Genomic DNA, 22,271 nt, shown 5'->3' with positions numbered 1-22,271 from the left:
CTGCAACAACTCAAAGTGTGATCAGTTGGTTTTGTTACAAACTGCACGAGCACTTGCCTCCAACGAGGGAACTGGAAGAGCCGTAGCAGCTCGTATTCTGTTCGATACTGGCAGTCAACGGTCCTATATCACAGACAATTTGGCTAACCGATTGAGGCTGAAATCCCTAGGCAAGGAACGATTGCATCTGAATACATTTGGGGACCATAACTTTAGACGCAAAACTTGTAATGTTGTTGCTGTTCATTTGCGCAAACTCAACGGAACAGAAGGAGTAACCATACAAGCTCTTAGTTTTCCTACCATTTCTCGACACTCCCCAGTTTGGTAAAATTGGATGACTTTCCTGGCCTTTGTGAATTAGATTTGGATTTAGCCGATCCCCCTTCCAGTGGACCAGAGGCAATTGATATACTGATTGGTTCGGATTGGTACTGGAATATCGTAGGAGGAGAGGTAATACGCACTCAGGGTGGACCCACAGCCGTCTGTAGTAAGTTAGGTTGGCTACTCTCCGGGACTGTATCGTCTGACACATCCTTGCATCATGTTTCTTCAAATCTGGCTTTGTGCCAAGGGGTTACTGTCTTCAGCCCCCCAGAACCAGTGGATCACCTCAGGACTGCACTCGAATCATTCTGGGAAACGGAAACCATAGGCATCAAGGAACCAAGTGATAGTGAATGTGCTGGAGGCTTGTTTCTCCAGGATGTCAAGTTTACTAATAATCGGTACGAAGTGAGCCTTCTGTGGAATCGAGATCGATTGGAAGTCCCTGATCATTTTGACCTATGCAAAAATAGGCTCAAGTATCTGCAAAGAAGACTCAAGTCTCGGCCTACAGTAATGTTGGAGTATCATCGCATAATAAAGGATCAACTGAGAAATGGTATATTAGAACCAGTTCCCAAGGAAAACGAGGCTGATAAGGCCACGGTAGGGTGTGCTCATTACATGCCACATCACCCAGTGATCAGACAGGACAAGAGCACAACCAAGATCCGTATCGTGTATGATGGCTCAGCCACGTCCAAGGATGGTGTCTTGTCACTGAATGACTGCTTGCAGGTTGGGCCTAATTTGATTCCCAAGTTGTTCATTGTCCTCATCCGATTTCGATGTCACCCCATTGCCTTGGTCGGTGATATTGAAAAGGCTTTCCTTATAAGTATTAAGGACCTTGATCGAGACATGCTTCGCTTCCTTTGGCTCAAGGAACCCTTCAACGAACACAGTGATATACAATTACGTTTTACACGCTTAGTCTTTGGTCTTAAGCCATCACCAGCTATATTGGGGGCTGTCCTGGCTCATCATATACAGGAGTTTCAAGTTACTTATCCAAAGACAGTGGATACTATGGGACAATCTCTGTACGTTGATGACTTGGTGGCAGGTGGATCTGACGTTGTAGAGGTGTTTGAACTGTATCAAAACGCTAAGGCCATCTGGCACGAGGAGGATTTAACCTGAGGAAATGGAACTCTAATTCCCGAAGAGTTTTGAAGATGATAGAGGAGGCAGAATCTCATCAATCTCATAGCCTTGATTGCTCAGTTGAGACTCCAGTGAATAGCCAGACGGAAAATGAGAGTTCGCTAAAACTTTTAGGAGTTGACTGGGATAACTGTAGAGATGAACTCACATTCAACTTTCCTGAGCTATCAGAGTCAGCAAGTAGACTGCCACGAACTAAGAGGTCCCTTCTGAAATTTACAGCAAGTTTGTTTGACCCATTAGGGTTCTTAAGTCCATTTGTCATCACCTTGAAGATGCTGTTCCAAAAACTGTGCACTGATAAGGTGAACTGGGATGAACCTTTACCACTTGAAATCCAGGGTAAGTGGGATTCTATTTTACATGGCCTGACATTATTCTCTAGCATAAGAATTCCACGGTGTCTGATTGTGCGTACCATGCCTAGGAGTACATACTTACATGGATTCTGCGACGCATCAGAACGAGCTTATGCTACGGTCTTGTATCTCAGTTCAGTTTATGAGAATGAAGTTGTTGATGTCAAGCTCGTTTGCTCCAAGACTCGAGTGTCGCCAACCAAACCTCAAAGTATACCTCGCCTAGAGTTGTTAGGGGCGGTGATTCTGTCTAGGCTTGTTCATACTGTAACACCTCTATTGCCTCCACTGTCAGGTGTATCTCTTTGGACAGACTCCATGACCGTGCTGCATTGGATAAGAAATCGCAAGAATTGGAAGCAATACGTACAGCACCGTGTTAGTGAGATAAGGAAGTTGACAAACCCGGATAGCTGGAGTCATTGCCCTGGAATACAAAACCCTGCTGATCTTCCCTCTAGGGGTTTGTCTGCCACTGAACTGCTGCAAAGTAACTTGTGGTGGAATGGGCCTCCATTCATAGCGCAAGTCCATGTTGAACCACCTAGCTTCAATGATGCCATTTCAGAGGAAGCCAAGGCTGAGCTGGCAAAGTCACCAACCAATTTAACGCAAGTTTTGACCAATCAGGGGACTGTTATAGAAGATGGGGTGCATCAATTGATTGATAGTACTATGTATAGTTGTCTAGAAAGGCTGTTACGTGTGACCGCCTATGTAGTCCGTTTTGTCAACAGACTTAAAAGGGGCAGAATAAATGGCACGGGGAGTTTGTTGAAGGCAGAGGAAATTGCCCACGCTGAAATACTGTGGATACGAGGCATTCAAAAATTGGCGTTTCCCCAAGAAATCCACTACCTGAGAAAACCTGGAAGTGCTCGCCCGCCACTGATTAGGCAGTTCAATTTGTTTGTTGACACCAAGGGACTGCTTAGATGCCGTGGACGACTCAATCTATCAAACCTTCCCGTATCTGGCAAACAGCCTATCCTTCTACCAACTAACCACCATTTTGTTTCACTGCTAGTACTGCAGGCCCATGATGACTGTAAGCATAGTGGTGTGAATGTTACATTGATTTGCCTACGAGAGCGGTTTTGGATATTGAAGGGGCGTCAAGTGACAAGGAAGATAATTCGAGCCTGTGTAACCTGTAGAAGAATTGAAGGACCACCGTACCAATGCTCTTCAGCACCAGACCTGCCTTTGGAACGAGTATCAGAGGACCCACCGTTCTCCCATATTGGTGTTGACTTCGCCGGCCCACTTCACATTGTGTATAGTTCACAGGGAACAGATATGGAGGAGAAAGTCTATGTTTGTTTGTTAACCTGTGCCTCAACCAGGGCGGTACACTTAGAATTAATCAGGGATTTAAGTGTTGAGACCTTTCTCCTGGCCCTGCATAGGTTTGCTAGTAGACGAGGATTGCCGGCTACGATCATCTCTGACAATGCCAAAACCTTCAAGGCGTCATCCAAGGAAGTGTCAAAAATCATTCGATCAGATGAAGTTCAGAAGTACTTTACCAGAAACCAGATAAGATGGAGGTTTATTGTTGAGAGGGCCCCTTGGTGGGGGGGTTTCTGGGAGCATTTAATTCAAACGGTAAAGAGATGTCTCAGGAAAACCTTGGGCCGGACCACCGTCATGTTTGATGAGCTTGCTACTCTAGTAACTGAGATAGAATCTGTGATCAACTCAAGGCCACTCACCCATGTGCAGGACGATTTAGACGGAATCAGTTATACCCTGTCATCCTCTCATTTGATTTATGGTAGAAGAGTCACAACCAATCCTAATGACAGTTACTTTGAAGTCATCAGTACTAGTGAGACTTTAGCCCGTAGATCCAAGGCTCATCAACACCTGCTAACTCAGTTTTCCTGACAGTGGCGACAGGAGTACCTGTTAAAACTACGAGAGACTCATGCCTGTAAGATTAGGACTCAGGGTGGCTCACAGATTTCTGTGGGTGATATCGTGGTGGTGAAAGACGATCGGACTAAGAGGTTATTCTGGAAATTAGCCAAAGTTGAGGAATTGCTTACTGGGAAGGATGGGAAAATTCAAGCAGCTGTTGTTCGTGTGTCCACCCCCAAGGGAACCACTCAGTTACTCCGGAGAAGTGTAAAGCATCTTTTTCCTATTGAGGTGCCATCTCAGTACAAGGAGAACACCACTGCGGAAGAACAAGTCAATGATCCCAATAACGGGCAGAACAATTGTAACCAGAGTCTGGATGACCACAATCACGATGGACTAAGTCAAGGATTGAGGCGCAGTTCAAGGATTGCTGCAAGGGCTGGAACTGAACACTCTAATTAGTATATGATATTGTGTGGATTTATTGTATGTAATAATTTTAGAACTGTTTGTTGTTCCCACTTCCAAACCCTGGGGAGTGTGGAAAATGTTGTAGTATTGTAGGCTAATTATGGTAGTATTATGTAATGTAATGTATGAATCACGTGTAATGAGACAACAACAAGAATATTGCCACGTGAGTAACTATTGGGCAGCGTGTGAGGAACGAGTCGCCGAGTTGATGGAATAGTGAGACGAAACTCCTGCAACAGTGACCCTTCTTTTTATTACAAAGTACTCTATAGCTGCTTTATTTGTAAAGACTATGATAAGCTTTGCAACGTCAAATACTACAATCACTTGAGCTTCTTGTACAAACTACTGCTGCCGTATAAATATTGGTAGCGATATCAGTCCTCCTGCTGTTCTGTACCAATACCGATATTGGTAAAAATTACCATATTGGTGGCTGATATTTTAGCCGATCTGATTATCGGTACATCTTTAGGGTGTGCAGCTAACTAGACCAATAAGGTCCTGTTTTCTGTTAAGTAAATAGCTAGATTGTGAAGAGGTGTGGTCTCCGTACTCTATCAACCTGGGGGTGTGGTCACAAACATATCGCAAACTAGTTTGGCGGCTTCTGCCCTTTTGCATGGTGCCAGACTAATCACGAACGAGATCCCAATCACGAAGTTGTAGATATTTAGCTAGTATACCTCTTATTAGTAGCACCAGAACTGAGTGCTTCTGAAATCCAGCTCTGAAATAATTCTGTGGCATCTAAATATGCTGCTGAAGAAAAGCGCTGATACGGAAAATTAACGTTAACATCTCAATGGATGAAGAAGAAGACAGATTGGAGATAAAAGAAAGACAAGGCGTAGGGGACCTACACTCGTCGGAACCCCAAAAGGCACATTCCACCAGTGGGTCATTCCATGTCAAATCAACAAGGAATTTAGGGTGATTGTAGTACCTGTGGTGCTTATCACTCATACAAACTTTTAGCTCCATACACCCCGTAGTTTCTGATTTATGACCACAAATATTTTGAATGTTTCATGAAAAATTGGTCCATCTCTAGTTACAAAATTGAGTGTAACTTCACACTGCATAAATATTTTTAAACACAAGTTTCACTGATGGAAGACTGTTGATCGACCTTTCTAGTAATCCCTAAATTATGGGATATCTACTTAATTATGGGATATCTACTTAATTATGGTTCAAAAATACTTCATTGAAAACTTTAATCCTTTATATTTCAAAAGGGCTGCTTGAAATTCTTCAAACTTTTTTGTGAATAATTATTGGTTCATGGTCTACATTTGATAAAATTTTTGTGGTGGGACCACAATGGGCTCAAGAGATAAAATGAATTATGTTGTGGTATACAGTGGAATTTGTAGTCTGTTATTGCTGTATGGGAGTGTACACCTCCAATAACCACTCACAACAAGGCCACTGGCCAGGTTTGTCTTACAAAGTGAAGGTGTCTATAGGTACAATGCAACCTGTATTAGTGACCACCTGTATTGAAAGACCATTTTTGTGCAGTAGTTAATTTATACTTCTTTAATTGGATATCAATGTATAACACCAAAGCATCAACCCTTTCTAGCAAATCCAAAAACGTTCTTTATTGGAAGGTGGACTTTAAATGAGATCACCATGTATCCATAAACATGTGAATGCGGTACCATATCAGAAATAACCTTATTTATTAAGTCTAATCCCGCCATATTGCACTTACATATGTAGCTCCACCCTACACAATTCAAGTTATGTACATGGTTACATAAGTACAATAGACCCCCTCAAAAAGGATACCCGGGCTGTTGATCTCACTTTATAAAAGTACGTACATTTGGACCCAAGAAGTCTGTAAAAAATAAACACATTATCAATGGGCCCAGGGAATAGAAGAGTCACACTGTATGCAGTACAGGGGTTAATCTAGGGGGGGGGGAGGAACAGACCCCCCCTGGATTAGCTATTGCCCCCCCTAGGTTTATACCTAAAAACCTTGAGAAATGGAAAGGTTTAATTGATTCCAAAGTTGTATAATCCAATGGTCAATATTCAATAGCAAATTTCACCAAAATTGAGTTTATTTACACCTAAATTTTCTAAATTTTCCTGAGGGAGCATGCCCCCAGACCCTCCTAGAATCCGAAGCAACTTACTTCACCCCCTCTAGGTTAATATTCTGGGTTAAGCCCTGCAGTACATGCATTACTTGTACCAAGAGTTTTTTTTTATATTATGAACACTTGCTTGCACCTCAATGTGTGATTCTTAGTACTGCAATTACTAAATGGTTTTTCAAAGTATTTTGCATTTACGCTTGAAGATCAGTGCAAGCAAATGTTAAACACACATGAAAATGTAGTCAACGTGTTTACCTATTGTGTGAGCGTGTGCATAAATTTTTGTCTTGATCTTCACAAATATATAAATTAATTTCACATAACCCTTTCCTACCGAAGTTATTTCGTAAAACCGCAGAAAAACCTCAGGAAATGAAATTTTATGGCTTGTGTGATCTTTGCACGATACGTGAGGACCCCACCCATTAATTAACACGGAACGCTATATACCATATGAAAGCCATCTTTCTCTTCTACCCAAACATCTAAAACCCTTACAACAAAACACATAACTCACACACTTTGAAGTGAAGAAAGGCGCATTGTTATTCTTCACCATAACAACGAAAGATGGACGCCGCCATCTTGTTATAATCCCCGGTTACATCATACTGTATAGTTTTAGAATCCTTATCACGTGAGGAGTAGTTTTATTCTTAGTAGAACACACCATGATGCTCAGAGCGAAAGTTATCGAAATTTAAACAGGTACAATTGTTTTTGATGTGTGTTTGTGTGTTTATAAGTATTGATAGTTCTCCATACTTGTTCTTATCGCTTCGCGTTAAACTTTATTAGAAATGCCTGGGCCTACTCAGCAAATTGGTGGTTATTTCAACTTCATAGCCCTTAGGACGAAAGGGTTATGGGTCCATTTATAAAGGGCACCCGTAACATGTATTTTCTGGCAATATATTAGCTATTCGGTAATAAAGGGTTAAGGTACAAGTATTGCATGTATATCGTAAAAATCCTCCATTCCTAGGACCATAATAAAGTTCTCATATTACAGGGCCACAGAAGTACACCTGTATCTTGTTTCACAGGTATGTGCACCACTAGAGTGGGAATATAAACAGACGTCCTAGTTATCAAGGTGTGCAGGTATCCCTTTTGAGGAGTTCTGATATACACTTATTGTTGTAATAGAAAATAGAAAGGTTTTCACAGAGCAACTTTAATGACTGATTTCAAGCGGACTGACAAATTGTACAATATGCTCTTTTATAGACTACAATTCTAGAAGTCTGGAGATAGTTCCAGAATAAGAACAATAAACAACATAATAATTAGCTGTAGTCTAATTCACAATAATTAGTCAATTCAACAGTTAAAAGTCAATTTACTCCACAACACTCCCACTTAAATTGACTTGATACTGGGTAAGATATTCAGTCCCATCTCCAGCTGAAAATGTTCGAATCTGTCACATGAGAGAGATTTTAACACATCTACCACCATTTGTTCTTTTGGACAATAAATCAATTGAGTACATCCATTACTTGGAGCTTCTTTCACAAAGTGAAACTTAACATCAGTATGCGTAGTTCTTCGCTTAACTGCAGTAAGGTGAGCTTCAGTGGAACAGGAGTTAAATTTTGACATAGCTCCCTCTGCTTGGGCAATGTTAGGTCTAGTTGCAGCAGCTGCATATATCAGACTTCCCACCATGGACTGATAAATTACTTGGTCAACAGACTTACTGACTCCATCATCCTTAACTAATTTAACAATAATATCAGCTGGTGTTGTGAATGGTTTGGCTTCACTTAGCCCATACTTATCCAGAAGCGTTAGGATGTACCGCCTTTGGTGCATCCACATGCTAGTCTTCTCCTCATCATACTCTACTGTTCCATTACTACCACACTTAGTCTTAAAGATCCATTTACATGCAACTGGCTCTTCCACTGGACAACTCTACTAGTTTCCATGTGTTGTTTTCTGTCAGCGACTGGAACTCTGAATCAGTTGCCTCTTGCAATGCAGGTGGTCACTAATACCGGTTGCACTGTACCTAGACACCTTCACTCTGTAAGACAAACTTGGTGTGGCCTTATTGTGCATGGTTATTGGAAGTGTACACTCCCATACAGCAATAATAGACTACAAAATTCCACTGCATACTGCAACATAAATCATTATATCTCTTGAGCCCATCATGGTCCCACCACAAAAATTTTATCAAACATAAACCATGACCCAATCATTATTCGCAAAAAAGATTTGAAGAATTTCAAACAGCTTTTTATGAAATATAAAGTATTTTTGAACCAAAATATATCAGAAACTACAGGGTGTATGGAGCTTAAAATTTGCATGAGTGATAAGCACCACAGGAACTACAAACACACCAAGTTTCGTCAAAATCCGAGAGGTGACCCTAAATTCTTTGTTGATTTGATATGGAATGACCCCAGTGAGTCAGTTGTTGTGGCGTAAAATAGTGGTCATGTGCTGCTTTGTTTGGTCTCTAGGCTTGCGACTGTGGCCAGTGAGGCAGACCAAATTTCAAGTTTTGGCAATATTTTTAAAACTCTATATCCGGCAGCCTGAAAGTGCTTTCTTGTTTTTAATGCCATATAGCTGGTTATTTTCGAACCAGAAATTTTGTAGGAACAGTAAAATCTGAATTTTGAAGGTAAGAATACATATTTCGAAGTACAGGTGGATTTCAAGCAAATAGATATTCGTGTCACAAATTATAAAAATATGTAGTCAACGTGTGCTCACCTTACTGTTGGAATGGATAATGGAATAGTCCCCACTTTTGCATACTGGAAAGAAGACTGAGTTATAAGTGGAGTAGTTAGCAGCTGGCGAGGCAATCATCAGCTAGATCATGGTACAGTGCACTCAGAAGACGGCATGGATTCCCAACAATGGGCATTCTGGATAGTCTATTGATGCCTGAGTGTGATACTGTTCAACTGTTGTTAATAATACTGAGCTTAAACTTGTACAGAATAGCTACATGAGCGAATACACATTATTCAATCACGTGAAAGTACGTTATTTTTACTTGTGGGAATTTATTTCTGAAGAGCAACAGGACTTGGGAATTTATTTTCGAAGAGAAGGGCCTCTTCGAAACATCCGAAAATAAAAACCCATCAAAAATAACCAGCTATACAGTACTGTATTTCATGTTAGATGAATTAGTATTATTCCATAAAGGTGGTTTTTGTCTCATAAGATGTCTCAAGGATTATTTTTAAAGGCATCATTTTTGGCGGTGCATGTCACTTTTGATGCAATCCCTATTTAAACAGTACTATGTACCATACTGTTTGATTACAAACACAATAGGCAGCACAAGAAGCCATTGATATGCTATCCACAAATCAGCACTTCCGTGGTAATGGGACACAAAGGTAAGTTAGAAACTGTAGTGACAGGACTGGTCAACTGTTTCTGTCTTCTTTATCAAGCAAGTCCCAAGGAAGAAAAACATAAGCCAGTTACGTAGTATTTCACAAACACAGAAATTTCTGCTATAAAATATAAGCTGTTTTGGCAACTGTTTGTACTATATCACACTATATACATCATGTCAATAATATGATGATGTTCACTAACTGCCATTTACACACTGTTTATGTCACAATTCATCTGTACTGTTGCTATGGAAACTATTGTGTATTTGTGATAGATATGATCACTAATGTGTATTTGTGATAGATATGATCACTAATGTGTATTTGTGATAGATATGATCACTAATGCTTGTAATTATGATGTTAATCTGTTGTTACTTCAGTGGAGGTGATGGTTTAGTAAAGATATGGAGCATCAAGACAACAGAGTGTGTTGCTACGTTAGATGAGCATACTGGAAAAGTACATCAAACATTATGTTAATAAGGATGTTCTTCATCTGTTTGTTATGTTCTTGAGCCAAACTATCATGAATGATGATAGTTTGTTCATAATATGGATCACCGGTGTTTATCCTAGTAGATAATAGAATCAATGCACACCTGAAAACCACCTTGAAAAGCACAGACCAACCATCTGGTTGTTCTTTGCATTGAGCATGCATGCGTAGATTCACTAGTGAGTATATAAAATGAAAAGGAAACATTAAGTGTATTTGTGACAACTGAAAGTTTTGTTCATCTCCATGTTAATCTTCATATTCCTTGAATCTCGATAGAGGGTTATAGGGATTGCATGTACGAGGTATTATCCCTGCCACGTGGAACACAGCAACTCAGAAAAGTTCAACAGTGAAACCATTGTTTGTTTTATTGCTACCCAGCTTTGTATGGTATGTAGGTAGTCACTTGCGCATACACAGGAGATGGCAGTTTTATTTTTTTTTAATGATGACAAATTTTGTTTACATCTACTACATCATAAATGAACACATGTAACATGCATACCATTGGGGCTACAGAAACAAAACAGGTTTTTCGAACTGTCCATGAACAAATAAGGTTACCCATATATAGATTTAATTGATTTGAAACTGCTTTCTCTTGGTGTTAAAACTGGCATATTTTTTCTTTGCAGTATGCATAATTTCACTAATATTTTTTACATTTTGATTTTCTCTAAACGCTTGCTTGTATAAACTAAGTGAGTATGATACGTGTCTTGATTACATAGGTGTGGACAGTGACTGGAGATACTAATGGAGACCTATTGATATCAGGTGGTGCTGATTCACTAATCTGCTTTTGGCAAGACATCACAGAGCGGACTCAACAAGAGGAGATATCAACACAACAACATTTTTTACTAAGGTAGGCCAAAAATCCATTGTGTGATGGCTCACTTTAGGTCATGTGATCAGAGAGCAAGGGTTGAGTAACCTATTACACCACAAAGAGTACAGTAAAGCTGTTGCTATGGCAACTGATCTACGCCAACCAATGAGAGTTTTCAGAATTCTTTCAGGTGAGGTCAAGTAAGTTTGTGACACTAACTTGATTAAATCTTTATAGAGATGTTGGATGATGAAGGAATAAATGGGGAGTTTTCATATGCTATTGCATCATTAACACCAGATCAAAGTGGTATGTTATTCAGCTCATAACTATCTTTAGAGGTTGTCTTTTCTTTCCCTTTAGCTTGCGTAGAATATAAGTAGTCTAGGTAGTGTGTTACTATTTCGTAATACAGTTATTTTTTTTACATCTGAATGAGATAAAAGTTGTAGTGAAACTGTATGACTACTCCCTCAATTATGTTTTGTTATAGATATTAAGCCAACACTTTTTATGGGCAACCTCACCAGGTTCATGTGCATGTTCTATCTCTGATTATCACACATGACAGTGCCTTAATACATTGTGAGGGTGATTGTGACTGGATCTGTGAAACCCAGCATAGTGGTACACTTGTACATTATTCAAATTCTTTATTATTACCTACTAATCCCAGAAATAGGCTGACAACTTTTCAGTTTCATATGCTGGAGTTATAGCTATACAAAGTAGTACAAGACATATTTGCACTGTGATAATAAGAGATTCCACATTTTCTTTTGCAAACATTAAAAGGTTAAACAGTATACTCCTAATCAATGGATATGTAGGCCACATTCTAATGTAATTTACAATTTCTATTGATGTAGAGTCACTTTTAATGTACATTAACCAATGGAACACAAATGGAAAGCTATCCAGAACAGCTCAAGCTAGTATGAACACAACTTTTATATTTCAGCATCCATTCTTTATAATTCTTTGTAGCTTTATCAGTAATCTTAAGGTATCATCCCCCATCAGAGTTGCTGAAGTATACAAACTTGAACTTAACTGTACAAGGATTAATACCTTACACTGGTCAGTGGTTGTCTTTTTAACCTTGAATGTGCTAAGTGTATTGTTTGCTTAGAGAGGCACTTTGAAAGACTATCAAAATTACAACAGGTATGGTTTGTGCTTAAGTTTAGTTTTTACCAAAGCATTTATGATATACCGTATAGCTGGTAATTTTCGAAAGGTTTTTATTTTCGGATATTTCGAAGAGGCCCTTCTCTTCGAAAATAAATTCCCGCATCCGGTTGTTTTTCGAAAATAAATTCCCACAACTGAAAGCAACCGTCCAACTTTCGGTGATTCGTAGTGTATTCCTCGAGTTTTAGCTCAGTATTGCTGATGATAATAGGTAAACTGTATCATTACTGTACCAATAACCAGAAAACAGGCAATCCAGAATGGGAATTGATGCCATCTGCTCTAGAATCTATGGTAGGATAGCTTGCTATGATCGAGCGTGATTGTGCCAGTGAATTCACTCCACCCGAGACTCCCTCAATCTTCTCTCCAGTGCACAAGAGTGGGGATTATTCCATCAGCAAGTCAGTTTTAGGCAAACATTCACGCATCTTCATAATTTGTGACACGAATTTCCGTTTATTTGAAATCCATCCGGACTTCGAAATATGCACTCTTTGAAATTAAAATCTTTCGAAATTCAGATTTTGCTTCTTGTGCGAAAATTTATGTTTCGAAAATAACCCGCTATACGGTATGTGTGCTGTATTGACTTAGTTAAATGTCACATCTTCAATAGTAGCCGCATTTAAGTGGTACAATGATTGATTTTGAATATATGAGCTTCAACACTGTTTTTGAGCATTGAGTGGTGGTCATCAAACTTAAATAGTTGTTGCTTCGAGTTTTAGAACTAAGGTAATAACGCTGCAGCGTTTAACCAAGACTCTCGGTTATCCGACCCTTGTTTATCCGAAATCGGAAATGATTGTTGTATTAGAGTATTTCAACCACAGTGCATGCCACAGTGTTGTCTTTATGTTTTGCATCTGTTTGTTTGTATGTTAATTGTTACTATTTTGTGTTGCAGTTTGTACCACAGTGCCACTGTGTATACCACACCGCCACAAGTGATGCTGCGCATGCCACAGTGTTGTCTCTATGTTTTGCTGCCATCTCTTTTTGTATGCTGTTACTATTTTGTGTTGCATTGTGTACTGTTGTTGCTGCCATTTTGTGTTGTATTCTTGGATTACTGCTGTATGTGCATTTGTATGCTGCTGCTGTCACTGTTGCCATTGCTTATAATTTTGTATGCCACTGTTTTTTTCATTTTCTATTTTCTTTTCTTTACTGTGGACAGTGGCCACAAGTGTCTTTCCTTATACTGCCATTGTTTTGTGCTGCTGCTGCTGCTATACAGTACAAGATTAATAGCATCATCTTACCCTAACAAACATAGAGTCCCCCCATGCAACCCTCTGACACGATCTGGTCTACGCTTATACCAAGTAACATCAAATACTAATCAAGGAATGAACCCATCTAGCTTAACCTAGAGGAAATTTACTACTTGGTAACTGCTTGAAAATACTGTAATGCTGAGAGTCATAACCATTCCTCAGTTGCAGCAAACTAGTAATTGATAACAGAGCCACGCCAGCCTCTCTAAACTGAGAGATTTGCATGCCACATTGGAGTCCTGGGCTTGCCCAATTTTCACCCAAATTAGCCTACTAACTTGTCTGAGATGTTAAATACAAGTTAACTATCCCACCAGGGACTCACATTGGATTGATGGGCTATAGCTAGCTGTCATACATTATTAGGTATATATAGACTAGCTAAGTCATGAACATTGAAAGTTAGCTACTCCCTTGAAGCCATAAACTTTAAAACATCATAGGCCACTACAAAGGATTCTAATTACTATTTCACTGACACATCCTGTCCACAACTTATATAGAACATTTATACAAGTGATTGGTCGAACGTTCTTAGGCTGTGTTGTATCAGATGCTTTTGGAATTAATATGGTTCTTCCAGTTGGAAACCAAGGTGGTATAAGTGATCCATTCCTTAACATGTTGTTAAAATGAGACACAATCACAAATCTCAAAGCTGTAAATCTCTTAATCCAAAACCCTTGAATTTCATCAGGGCCTGGAGCAGCCCAATTGCGTAGCCTAGGCACACAACCATCAAAACAATTCTCATCAATAATAGGTTCCTCCACAATGAATGACTTGTCAGCCAGCTTGCCTTGAAGGTCACTGAGCCAAGAGGAGTCTAAGTTTGCTTTTGCTGGATTATCAAAAATGGTTCTCCAAAATGTTTCCAAGGCAACCAAATCAGGAGATGACTGGACTGTACTTTTACCCTTCAATAACTCCTTCTTCTCATTTTGACGAAACAGTTTGTTTTGCCACTGTCTCATTAATCTAGACTTATACCTCAACCTGGCTGCACAACTTGATATTTTCTGTTTAAGAGTTTCTGCCACTACCAAAGAATCAGACAATGATACAATATGATATTTAGAATGCAGATGTCTTAATTTATGCATTAATTTCTTACTACCAGTAGTAGGGAATCCCCCAACCAGCAAACGAGATAAATCTCCCCTCAAACCTGATATTGTGTCACTACTACTACTACTACTACTACTACTACTACTACTTTTCATTAAAAGAATTACATGTACACACAATTGTACAGAGAAAGAACAGAATCATGTACAAGTACATAAGATAATGTTCATTAAATCACATTTGTACACCGTAAGACATGAACAGTTCCAATTACGGCTGCCTTTTGAATGGTACAAAATAAACTGTTAGAAAAGTCTGGGATACGACGAAGGTGAGTAATACAGTTAGAAGATACAACACCTGTACATCCAACCACCACAGGGATAATTATCACCGGCATTCTGTACATCATGTGATAATCATGTGCCAATGATTGATACTTCTGTAACTTTTCTTGCTCCTTAGAGGGCACATTTACATCAGCTGGACAAGAAACTTCAATGAAGTAGATCTTCTTAAGGTTATAGTCAAATAAAACAATATCTGGACGATTACTCAGGTGGTGACTGGCAGACTGTAAGCTAAAATCCCACAGGATCTTCACTGCCGATGATTCAACCACAGCAGGGGGTCTATGAGTGAACCAACACGAGGAACCAGGTAAAAATCCATGCAGCCTCATCAAATGCCAATGCACCACTCCAGCTACTAAGTTATGACGATATAAATAAGCAGTGGCAGCCAATGATGGACAAGCTGCCAACAAATGAACAACAGATTCTTCATGCTCTCCACACAATCTACACATTATAGAAGGAATGCTCATCTTCATAATCTTAACCTGAAGAACTCTGGTGGTGATGGCCTGATTCTGAATGGCAAGTATTGTAGACTCCGACTCTGAGTGAACATGGCTTTTCAGCCAGCACACACTTCTAGTCTTGTCAATTGAATTCTTGTTTAAAAGTGCATAATACTGACCATGAAGAGGTTTGTCGATGATAGAGGACATTAGCCGGCTAAACTGACAGTCACGAATCAAAGACTTCAGTGAAGAGAACAAGATGTTTTGGAAGTCTGATGTAATAGATAGAGATGCACAGTATTCCCTGGCCCTGAACAACACAGAACTCCGCCTTGGCAAATCACTGTCAATCTCACAGCACAATAAGACCAGAGGGTCAGAAGAAACAGAGAGATGATGAGCAAGTGAGACTAACTTTCTGTTATACAAGTTCTCAATGTTCACCAACCCAACACCTCCAGCAGAGCGAGGCAAATAAATACGCTCAATAGCACTACGAGGATGATGATTGTTAGTGGCTGATAGGATCCTCCTTGTGCTAACATCAAATTGCTGGATCTCTTTCTTAGTCCAGGGAACAATTCCAAAGCCAAAGGACAAGAGTGGGACACAAAATGAGTTTGTAGCTCTTGTATTACGAGGTCCACTGAGCAATGAGCTCCATACTAGCTTCAATCGATGGTTATATAAATCAGTAAGCATCTCCTTACTCTTGACACAATCTAGTCCATCAGATTCATAAAAACCCAGGTACTTGTATGACTCACCAACACCCAATACACGTATAGAGCAAGGGTCTGATAGGGGAACATCATCAGATGAAACCACCTTTCCCCTCACTACAGAGGACTTTGCACACTTGTCAAGCCCAAAGGTGAGACAAACATCATTGGAAAACATATAAACAGTGTGAAGTAGCCTTTCAAGCTGGATATCCGATTTTGCAAACAATTTAATGTCATCCATATACAACAAATGATTTACTCTTCTCGTAGTGGTGGCCTGATACCCACTCAAGGAATCCAACAGCATACTCAATGGTGTAAGAGTAAGTCAAAATAATAGAGGACTAAGTGTGTCTCCCTGGAAAATACCGCGCTTAATAGAGACTGCTGCCAGCATCACTGGGTCACAAGTAGGCATCCGAAGGTACAAAGTAGTACTCCATAGTGAGAGCAATTGTTCAATACACTGTACTATGGTGGTGTCAAATCGAAATAATTTTAAACAACAAACAATCCAGTTATGGGGTACAGAATCATAGGCCTTTTTATAGTCAAGCCATGCAACAGAAAGTGATCGATTCTTAGACTTGACCTGCTTCCAAATATGACTATTCAACAACAAATGATCTGTGCATCCAAGCTCTCCTCTAGCACACCCCTTCTGTGCAGGATGTAAAACATTATTAACAACACAGTGCCTTAGCACTACTTCACTAATACATCCTGTCCACAGCTTGTACAAAATGTTCAGACAGGTTATTGGCCGGAAATTCTTTGGCTGTTCTGTATCAGAAGCTTTGGGAATTAAAATAGTTTTGCCCTTCGGAAACCATGATGGTATAAGAGACCCATCCTTCAACATGTTGTTAAAATGGGAGACAATCACTGACCTCAAAGCTGTGAATCGTTTAATCCAAAAGCCCTGAACGCCATCAGGACCTGGAGCAGCCCAGTTGCGTAACCTAGACACACAACCATTAAAACAAGCCTCATCAATGACAGACTGCTCCACAATAAATGACTTATCTGCAATCTTGCCCTCAAGGTCACTGAGCCAAGAGGTATCCAAGTTTGCTTTTGTTGGATTCTCAAAAATGTTTTTCCAGAAAGATTCCAAGGCAGCCAAATCAGGGGATGGGTGAACTTCATCCCTACCCCTCAACAACTCAGAATAAAATCTCTTTTCATTCTGGCGAAACAATTTGTTTTGCCATTGTCTCAATAATCTTGACTTATACTTCCTTAACCTGGCTGCATAACTTGAAATTTTCTGTTTAAGAGTTTCAACCACTACAGAAAAATCTGACAATGACGTTATACAATGTTTAGAATGTAATTGTCTTAACTTATGCATAAATTTCTTACCACCACTAGGAGGGAAACCTCCAGCCACCAAACGAGACAAATCTCCTCTTAAAATTGATATAGTGTTCTCCAAACGTGACTTCCATGAATTGTGTGATCGTCGAGCTGGGGATCCCGATAACAGCGTATTCACAGTGGCAGCAGCAGCATATAGAAGATGCACACACTGTTGCAATGATGGATCAAAATATTCCAAAACTTTTTCAAGAGAGTCATTTACACTGGTGACAAGATCCAAAACTGGTTTGTTGATGGTAACTCTAGGGAGACTAGGGGCTAGTAACCCCTGGGCAGAAGCCTCAAAAAACTTATGTTCCAAACATTGTGAGACATTATCCTCAGGAAAATGCACCACACACACAACAGATATATCCTCAGACTTTGGACAATTAACCTTCTCAGGTGAATCCGGTAAACTTGATTCAGGATAGACCTTCTCAGGAGAATCTGGTAAACTTGATTCAGAATAGGCAGCTGGCTTAGGATCCACTACATCAGGCTTAGTTGGCTGGGAGGCCACCACATGTGTGATATCCACTGACGATCTGGTACAAGAAGTTGCGATATTAGATAACTCATGTTCAGAGAGCATGTGAGACGATTGAATGTTTCTAGCGTGACAGCAAAGAGTATTCACACTTATCGACGCTTTAGATGAATTTCTAGTATCCCAAATAGCCTTCAGTCGATTCCGGTAACCTACTCCATCACGCTTGGCGAGATAGAAGCAGTGCATCAGTTCGATGTTCTCAGCATAGGACCACTTGCGACGACCATGAGTTGTGTCTGACGGTAGGCATTCAGCTCCCGACAACCCAGCATCGACGCGCTCACCAGGAAAACTTGCAGAGGACTCGTCGCTGGCTTCCACGGACGCACAGCGATGGGAGACTTCAGTATCCAGGTGGGCATTAATTCGGACTACAGGTGTAAGTTCACTACTTGCACTCGGTGACCGGACAGTTCTTGAGCTACGAAGTTTCATAGTTTCACAGGAACGGCTAAGCACACCCAAAAGGAGCTTGGGGGAAGGCTGACCAGCAGCGTTGTTTCACGCCTCACGACTTGATCACGCTACTACTACTACTACTACTACTACTACTACTACTACTACTACTACTACTACTACTACTACTACTACTACTACTACTACTACTACTACTACTACTACTACTACTACTACTACTACTACTACTACTACTACTACTACTACTACTACTACTACTACTACTACTACTACTACTACTACTACTACTACTACTACTACTACTACTACTACTACTACTACTACTACTACTACTACTACTACTACTACTACTACTACTACTACTACTACTACTACTACTACTACTACTACTACTACTACTACTACTACTACTACTACTACTACTACTACTACTACTACTACTACTACTACTACTACTACTACTACTACTACTACTACTACTACTACTACTACTACTACTACTACTACTACTACTACTACTTGCCATTCTTGAATTTTACCATCGAACAAAGGTAATTGCAATTTAGGAAGAGTTACCTTAACTTCTGTCAGACTGTCAAACTTATTATCGATTTTCTTCTCCACTTCTGAACGCTCTACTCCATGGCGCCCATGCTTGAACTACCTTAGTTACCCTTCTCTGTCTTGACTACAAGTGAGAAACAGCTTCATTTGCATCTAGAAATACCTCTATATATCCATCCTTTCCCTCCGTGTAATGCTGAAGTTCCTTCTCCTCTAACCTTTTCTTCACCTTTGAAATCGTTGAGCAAACTTTACCATTCACTATTGCATCACTCTAAGAGGAAAAAAAGTTATTTTATTACGATTTGTTAATTCTTCTGTTCTTATCTAATCTTCTTCATCGTCCCATTCCCCGGATAGCATGGAAGACGCTTCTTCAATGTACGTCTGTAGCCTCGCTTTCGCGGGTCCAAACAACTTTCTGATTGGCCCAGACATAGTGGCTGGTGTATCCTTGTGGCTCAACTCAGAACCCTGCTAGCAGCGCCAACTTCTTCTGTATTGAAGAACTGCTTATCTCGTTTTTATCTCTAGCGAAGCGAAGAGTGAGTAAATGTATTAAATTTTTATTGACTGAATTGTAAAGCATACATTGTGTCTTCTATACATAACAATGATGTAATATGACTTAATAATTATAATGACATAATAATCGTAATTACAAGAATATGTTAATGTTCACAAGTTCATTTCGCTTTCTTCTAGTCTTCTTGACATATCCAACTACTGTATATGTGACTGGATTTTGAAAAAACGATCCAAATTGCACATTAGAAGTTTCGAGATAAACGGTTTAAAAAGAATTCAAGCCAGCATAACTCTCCAAGGATAGCTAGTACGTGTATGAAATTTACACAAAAAATGCATCAATCTATTACCTTTCAGACCACTTCCAGTACTTGTAGCTGCTTGTAGAGTTTCCTGCCAAATAATATAGAAAATCTGAGCAGTTGGACGAGCGAAGTAGTATCACGACTGCTCACAAAGGGGTGGGGGGTGGCAGGGTGGGCAAGGGTTAGACCTCAAAATGGAGGCAGGCCACAATTGGAGTCCAGAGACGAGATTACAGGGCTGTGCTGGCTCCTTAGTAGCTGATATGTAGCAAAATCCACAGAAAAATGTCTGGCCAACATTATCAGGCTGTCTTGAGGCTATCAGGTTATCAGGCTTCATTCTTTTAGTGCTGGATTAAACATGCATTCTTGCATTCTTTGTGGCATGGCTGTATAATGCCATAAACAAGCCAAGATACAAGCTTCAAGACTTGTTGAAGAGACACTGTTACTATTAGATTTGTGTTCAGGTTAATTGCTGCAATTAATTTCGCAGCTGCTTCTCAGTGTAACAGGTGACTGGAGGTTATGAGCAGGCTTTGATTCGATCATGTTTACAGCACTGATAGTGATGACTTTGCCCTTGAGGACTGTTATCACCCAAGTTTATTAAACCCTAGTTTTAAGCACAGGGCTTGTGCACGCTTTAAAATCATGTTCAAAAGCTTTGTAAGACCTTTTTTGTGTGTACTATTGTTTTTAGGATGTTGTGCTCCAGACCCCCTAGTTTCAGCATGCGAACACCATAATGTAATCCATATAAAGAGCCTCAAAAAGGTCCACTTTTCTTTTCTATACTGGTAAATCCACATTTTAGACTTGTTGAGCTGGTCCATTTACTACTCCGTTTTCCCAATCCATTCTACATTTTAGTCATTTCCAGCAAGCTGTGGTCAGCAATAGTATGGCTTCTGATATATATGCACACTTGTGCAGCTGTGTGATCATCTTTGCTAATGGATAGAGCTGGGCGATATGTGATATTTAGATCAAGTCATACCATAACATCTGTTGTTTTTTTTAATACTGCCATACTGTCTTATGGCCTCCCTGTGGGCTTGTTTCTTCCCATATTTAGAAGGTAACCAGACATGTGACAATGTTTGTAGGCAGGTGCTAATGTAGTCAGCTAATCAAACTATGTAAACAAGTTTGTTTATGGTAATTTGTACCTGAGGTTTGCTGAGCTACCATGGGTATTTGGTGCTTTTGTTGAGATAAATGGCAGTTACGTTAATACGGGTAGGTATAAACAGTAGGCCTGGGGACACAGGACTAGGGACCCACGGAAATCCAACTCTGCTTGAAACCTTTAATACTTCACAGTATTCTATATTTGTACTAGGTACCTCTGCAAGTAGTCTTGAATTGCTAATCCACTTTTTTCCCCCTCGCGACGTCTCGCACAATGTTTGCGCCAATTAGAAATTATAAGCGCCTCTGAAAAAGTGTCTGAAGCTGAATGCATTAATTACAAGTCACTCGCTATTTTCCCAGAGTATTTGCACAATGTTTCTAAACTTTAGTAGCTAGGTGACATAATAGACTAGTATGCTCATTTTATAGCAGGCGGACAATTACCAGCTCATTTTTTAGCAGGCGGACAATTACCAGCTAAGACAAACTAAGCAAGTTCCAGCAGCTCTTCATATGTCATGATGCAGTTGCACAAGATTCCTAGTAGCTAGGCAGCATAATAGACTAGTATGCTTATTGTGCAGCAGGCAGTGGCCTATAAATGCAGTCAGCTTCAGAAACTTTTTAGAGGTGCTTATAATTTCTAATTAGTGTAAACATCGTGTGAGACACCACGAGGAGAGAAAAAGTGGATTGACCATGCAAGACTACTTGCAAAGGTAGCTAGTACAAGTATAGAATACTGCTAAGTGCATAAAATTCCAAGCAGAGTTGGATTTCCGTGGGTACACTGGTCCCAGGTCCACTGCTTTTACCTACCCCTTTAATACCAATGGCTTTTACATTATTACTGTGATATTTAGTAATACCATGATACATTTTATGGAAGGTATACAGTTTGCTATTTTTCAATACCACCCAGTACAACTAATGGATTCTTCCAAATTAATTTCTAAAGATTCTTTTGAGGTTGGAAGAGATTTCTAAGCTGGGGTTGAATGTCCTATTAAAAAACAGGGACGACCTACTATCATGGTTCATGATATGTAGGTTAAAGCTGGGCTTTAAGTTGGGATTTAACCTAGGTTAACTGATGGGCAGCTCTGGCTCACAGCTAGCGCATTGGAATGGTGATACAGCTCTTCGGCACAGTGAGAATATAGAAGTCTCTGCATGTGATCCAGAGGGGCAGTTTCAGTTACCTAGCGGTCATGTGATTGTTCTAGCAAATGAGTGCCATAGCTAAGGCCTTAGCAACGGACTAAGCAGTCCCTCCCACCTCCCCAGACCTCTTGCTGGGCTA

General features: G+C 40.0%; 1 protein-coding gene across 3 annotated transcripts in view; it reads left to right on the top strand.

The window, feature by feature from the left end:
- The window catches only part of LOC136242373 (transducin beta-like protein 3), a 112,279-nt gene that overhangs the window by 83,436 nt on the left and 6,572 nt on the right, over positions 1-22,271 (top strand). For all 3 annotated transcript variants that reach the window (XM_066033780.1, XM_066033779.1, XM_066033781.1), the window contains 7 exons: positions 10,077-10,155; positions 10,927-11,063; positions 11,114-11,217; positions 11,265-11,336; positions 11,897-11,962; positions 12,015-12,107; positions 12,160-12,194. In XM_066033780.1, the coding sequence (XP_065889852.1) occupies positions 10,077-10,155; positions 10,927-11,063; positions 11,114-11,217; positions 11,265-11,336; positions 11,897-11,962; positions 12,015-12,107; positions 12,160-12,194 (586 nt within the window). The remainder of the gene's footprint in view (positions 1-10,076; positions 10,156-10,926; positions 11,064-11,113; positions 11,218-11,264; positions 11,337-11,896; positions 11,963-12,014; positions 12,108-12,159; positions 12,195-22,271) is intronic.

The sequence above is a fragment of the Dysidea avara genome, chromosome 13 (assembly GCF_963678975.1).
Source record: "Dysidea avara chromosome 13, odDysAvar1.4, whole genome shotgun sequence".
Classification (NCBI taxonomy): Eukaryota; Metazoa; Porifera; class Demospongiae; order Dictyoceratida; family Dysideidae; genus Dysidea; species Dysidea avara.
Note: the sequence above shows the minus strand (reverse complement) of the source record. Positions and strands in the feature narration are given on the sequence as shown.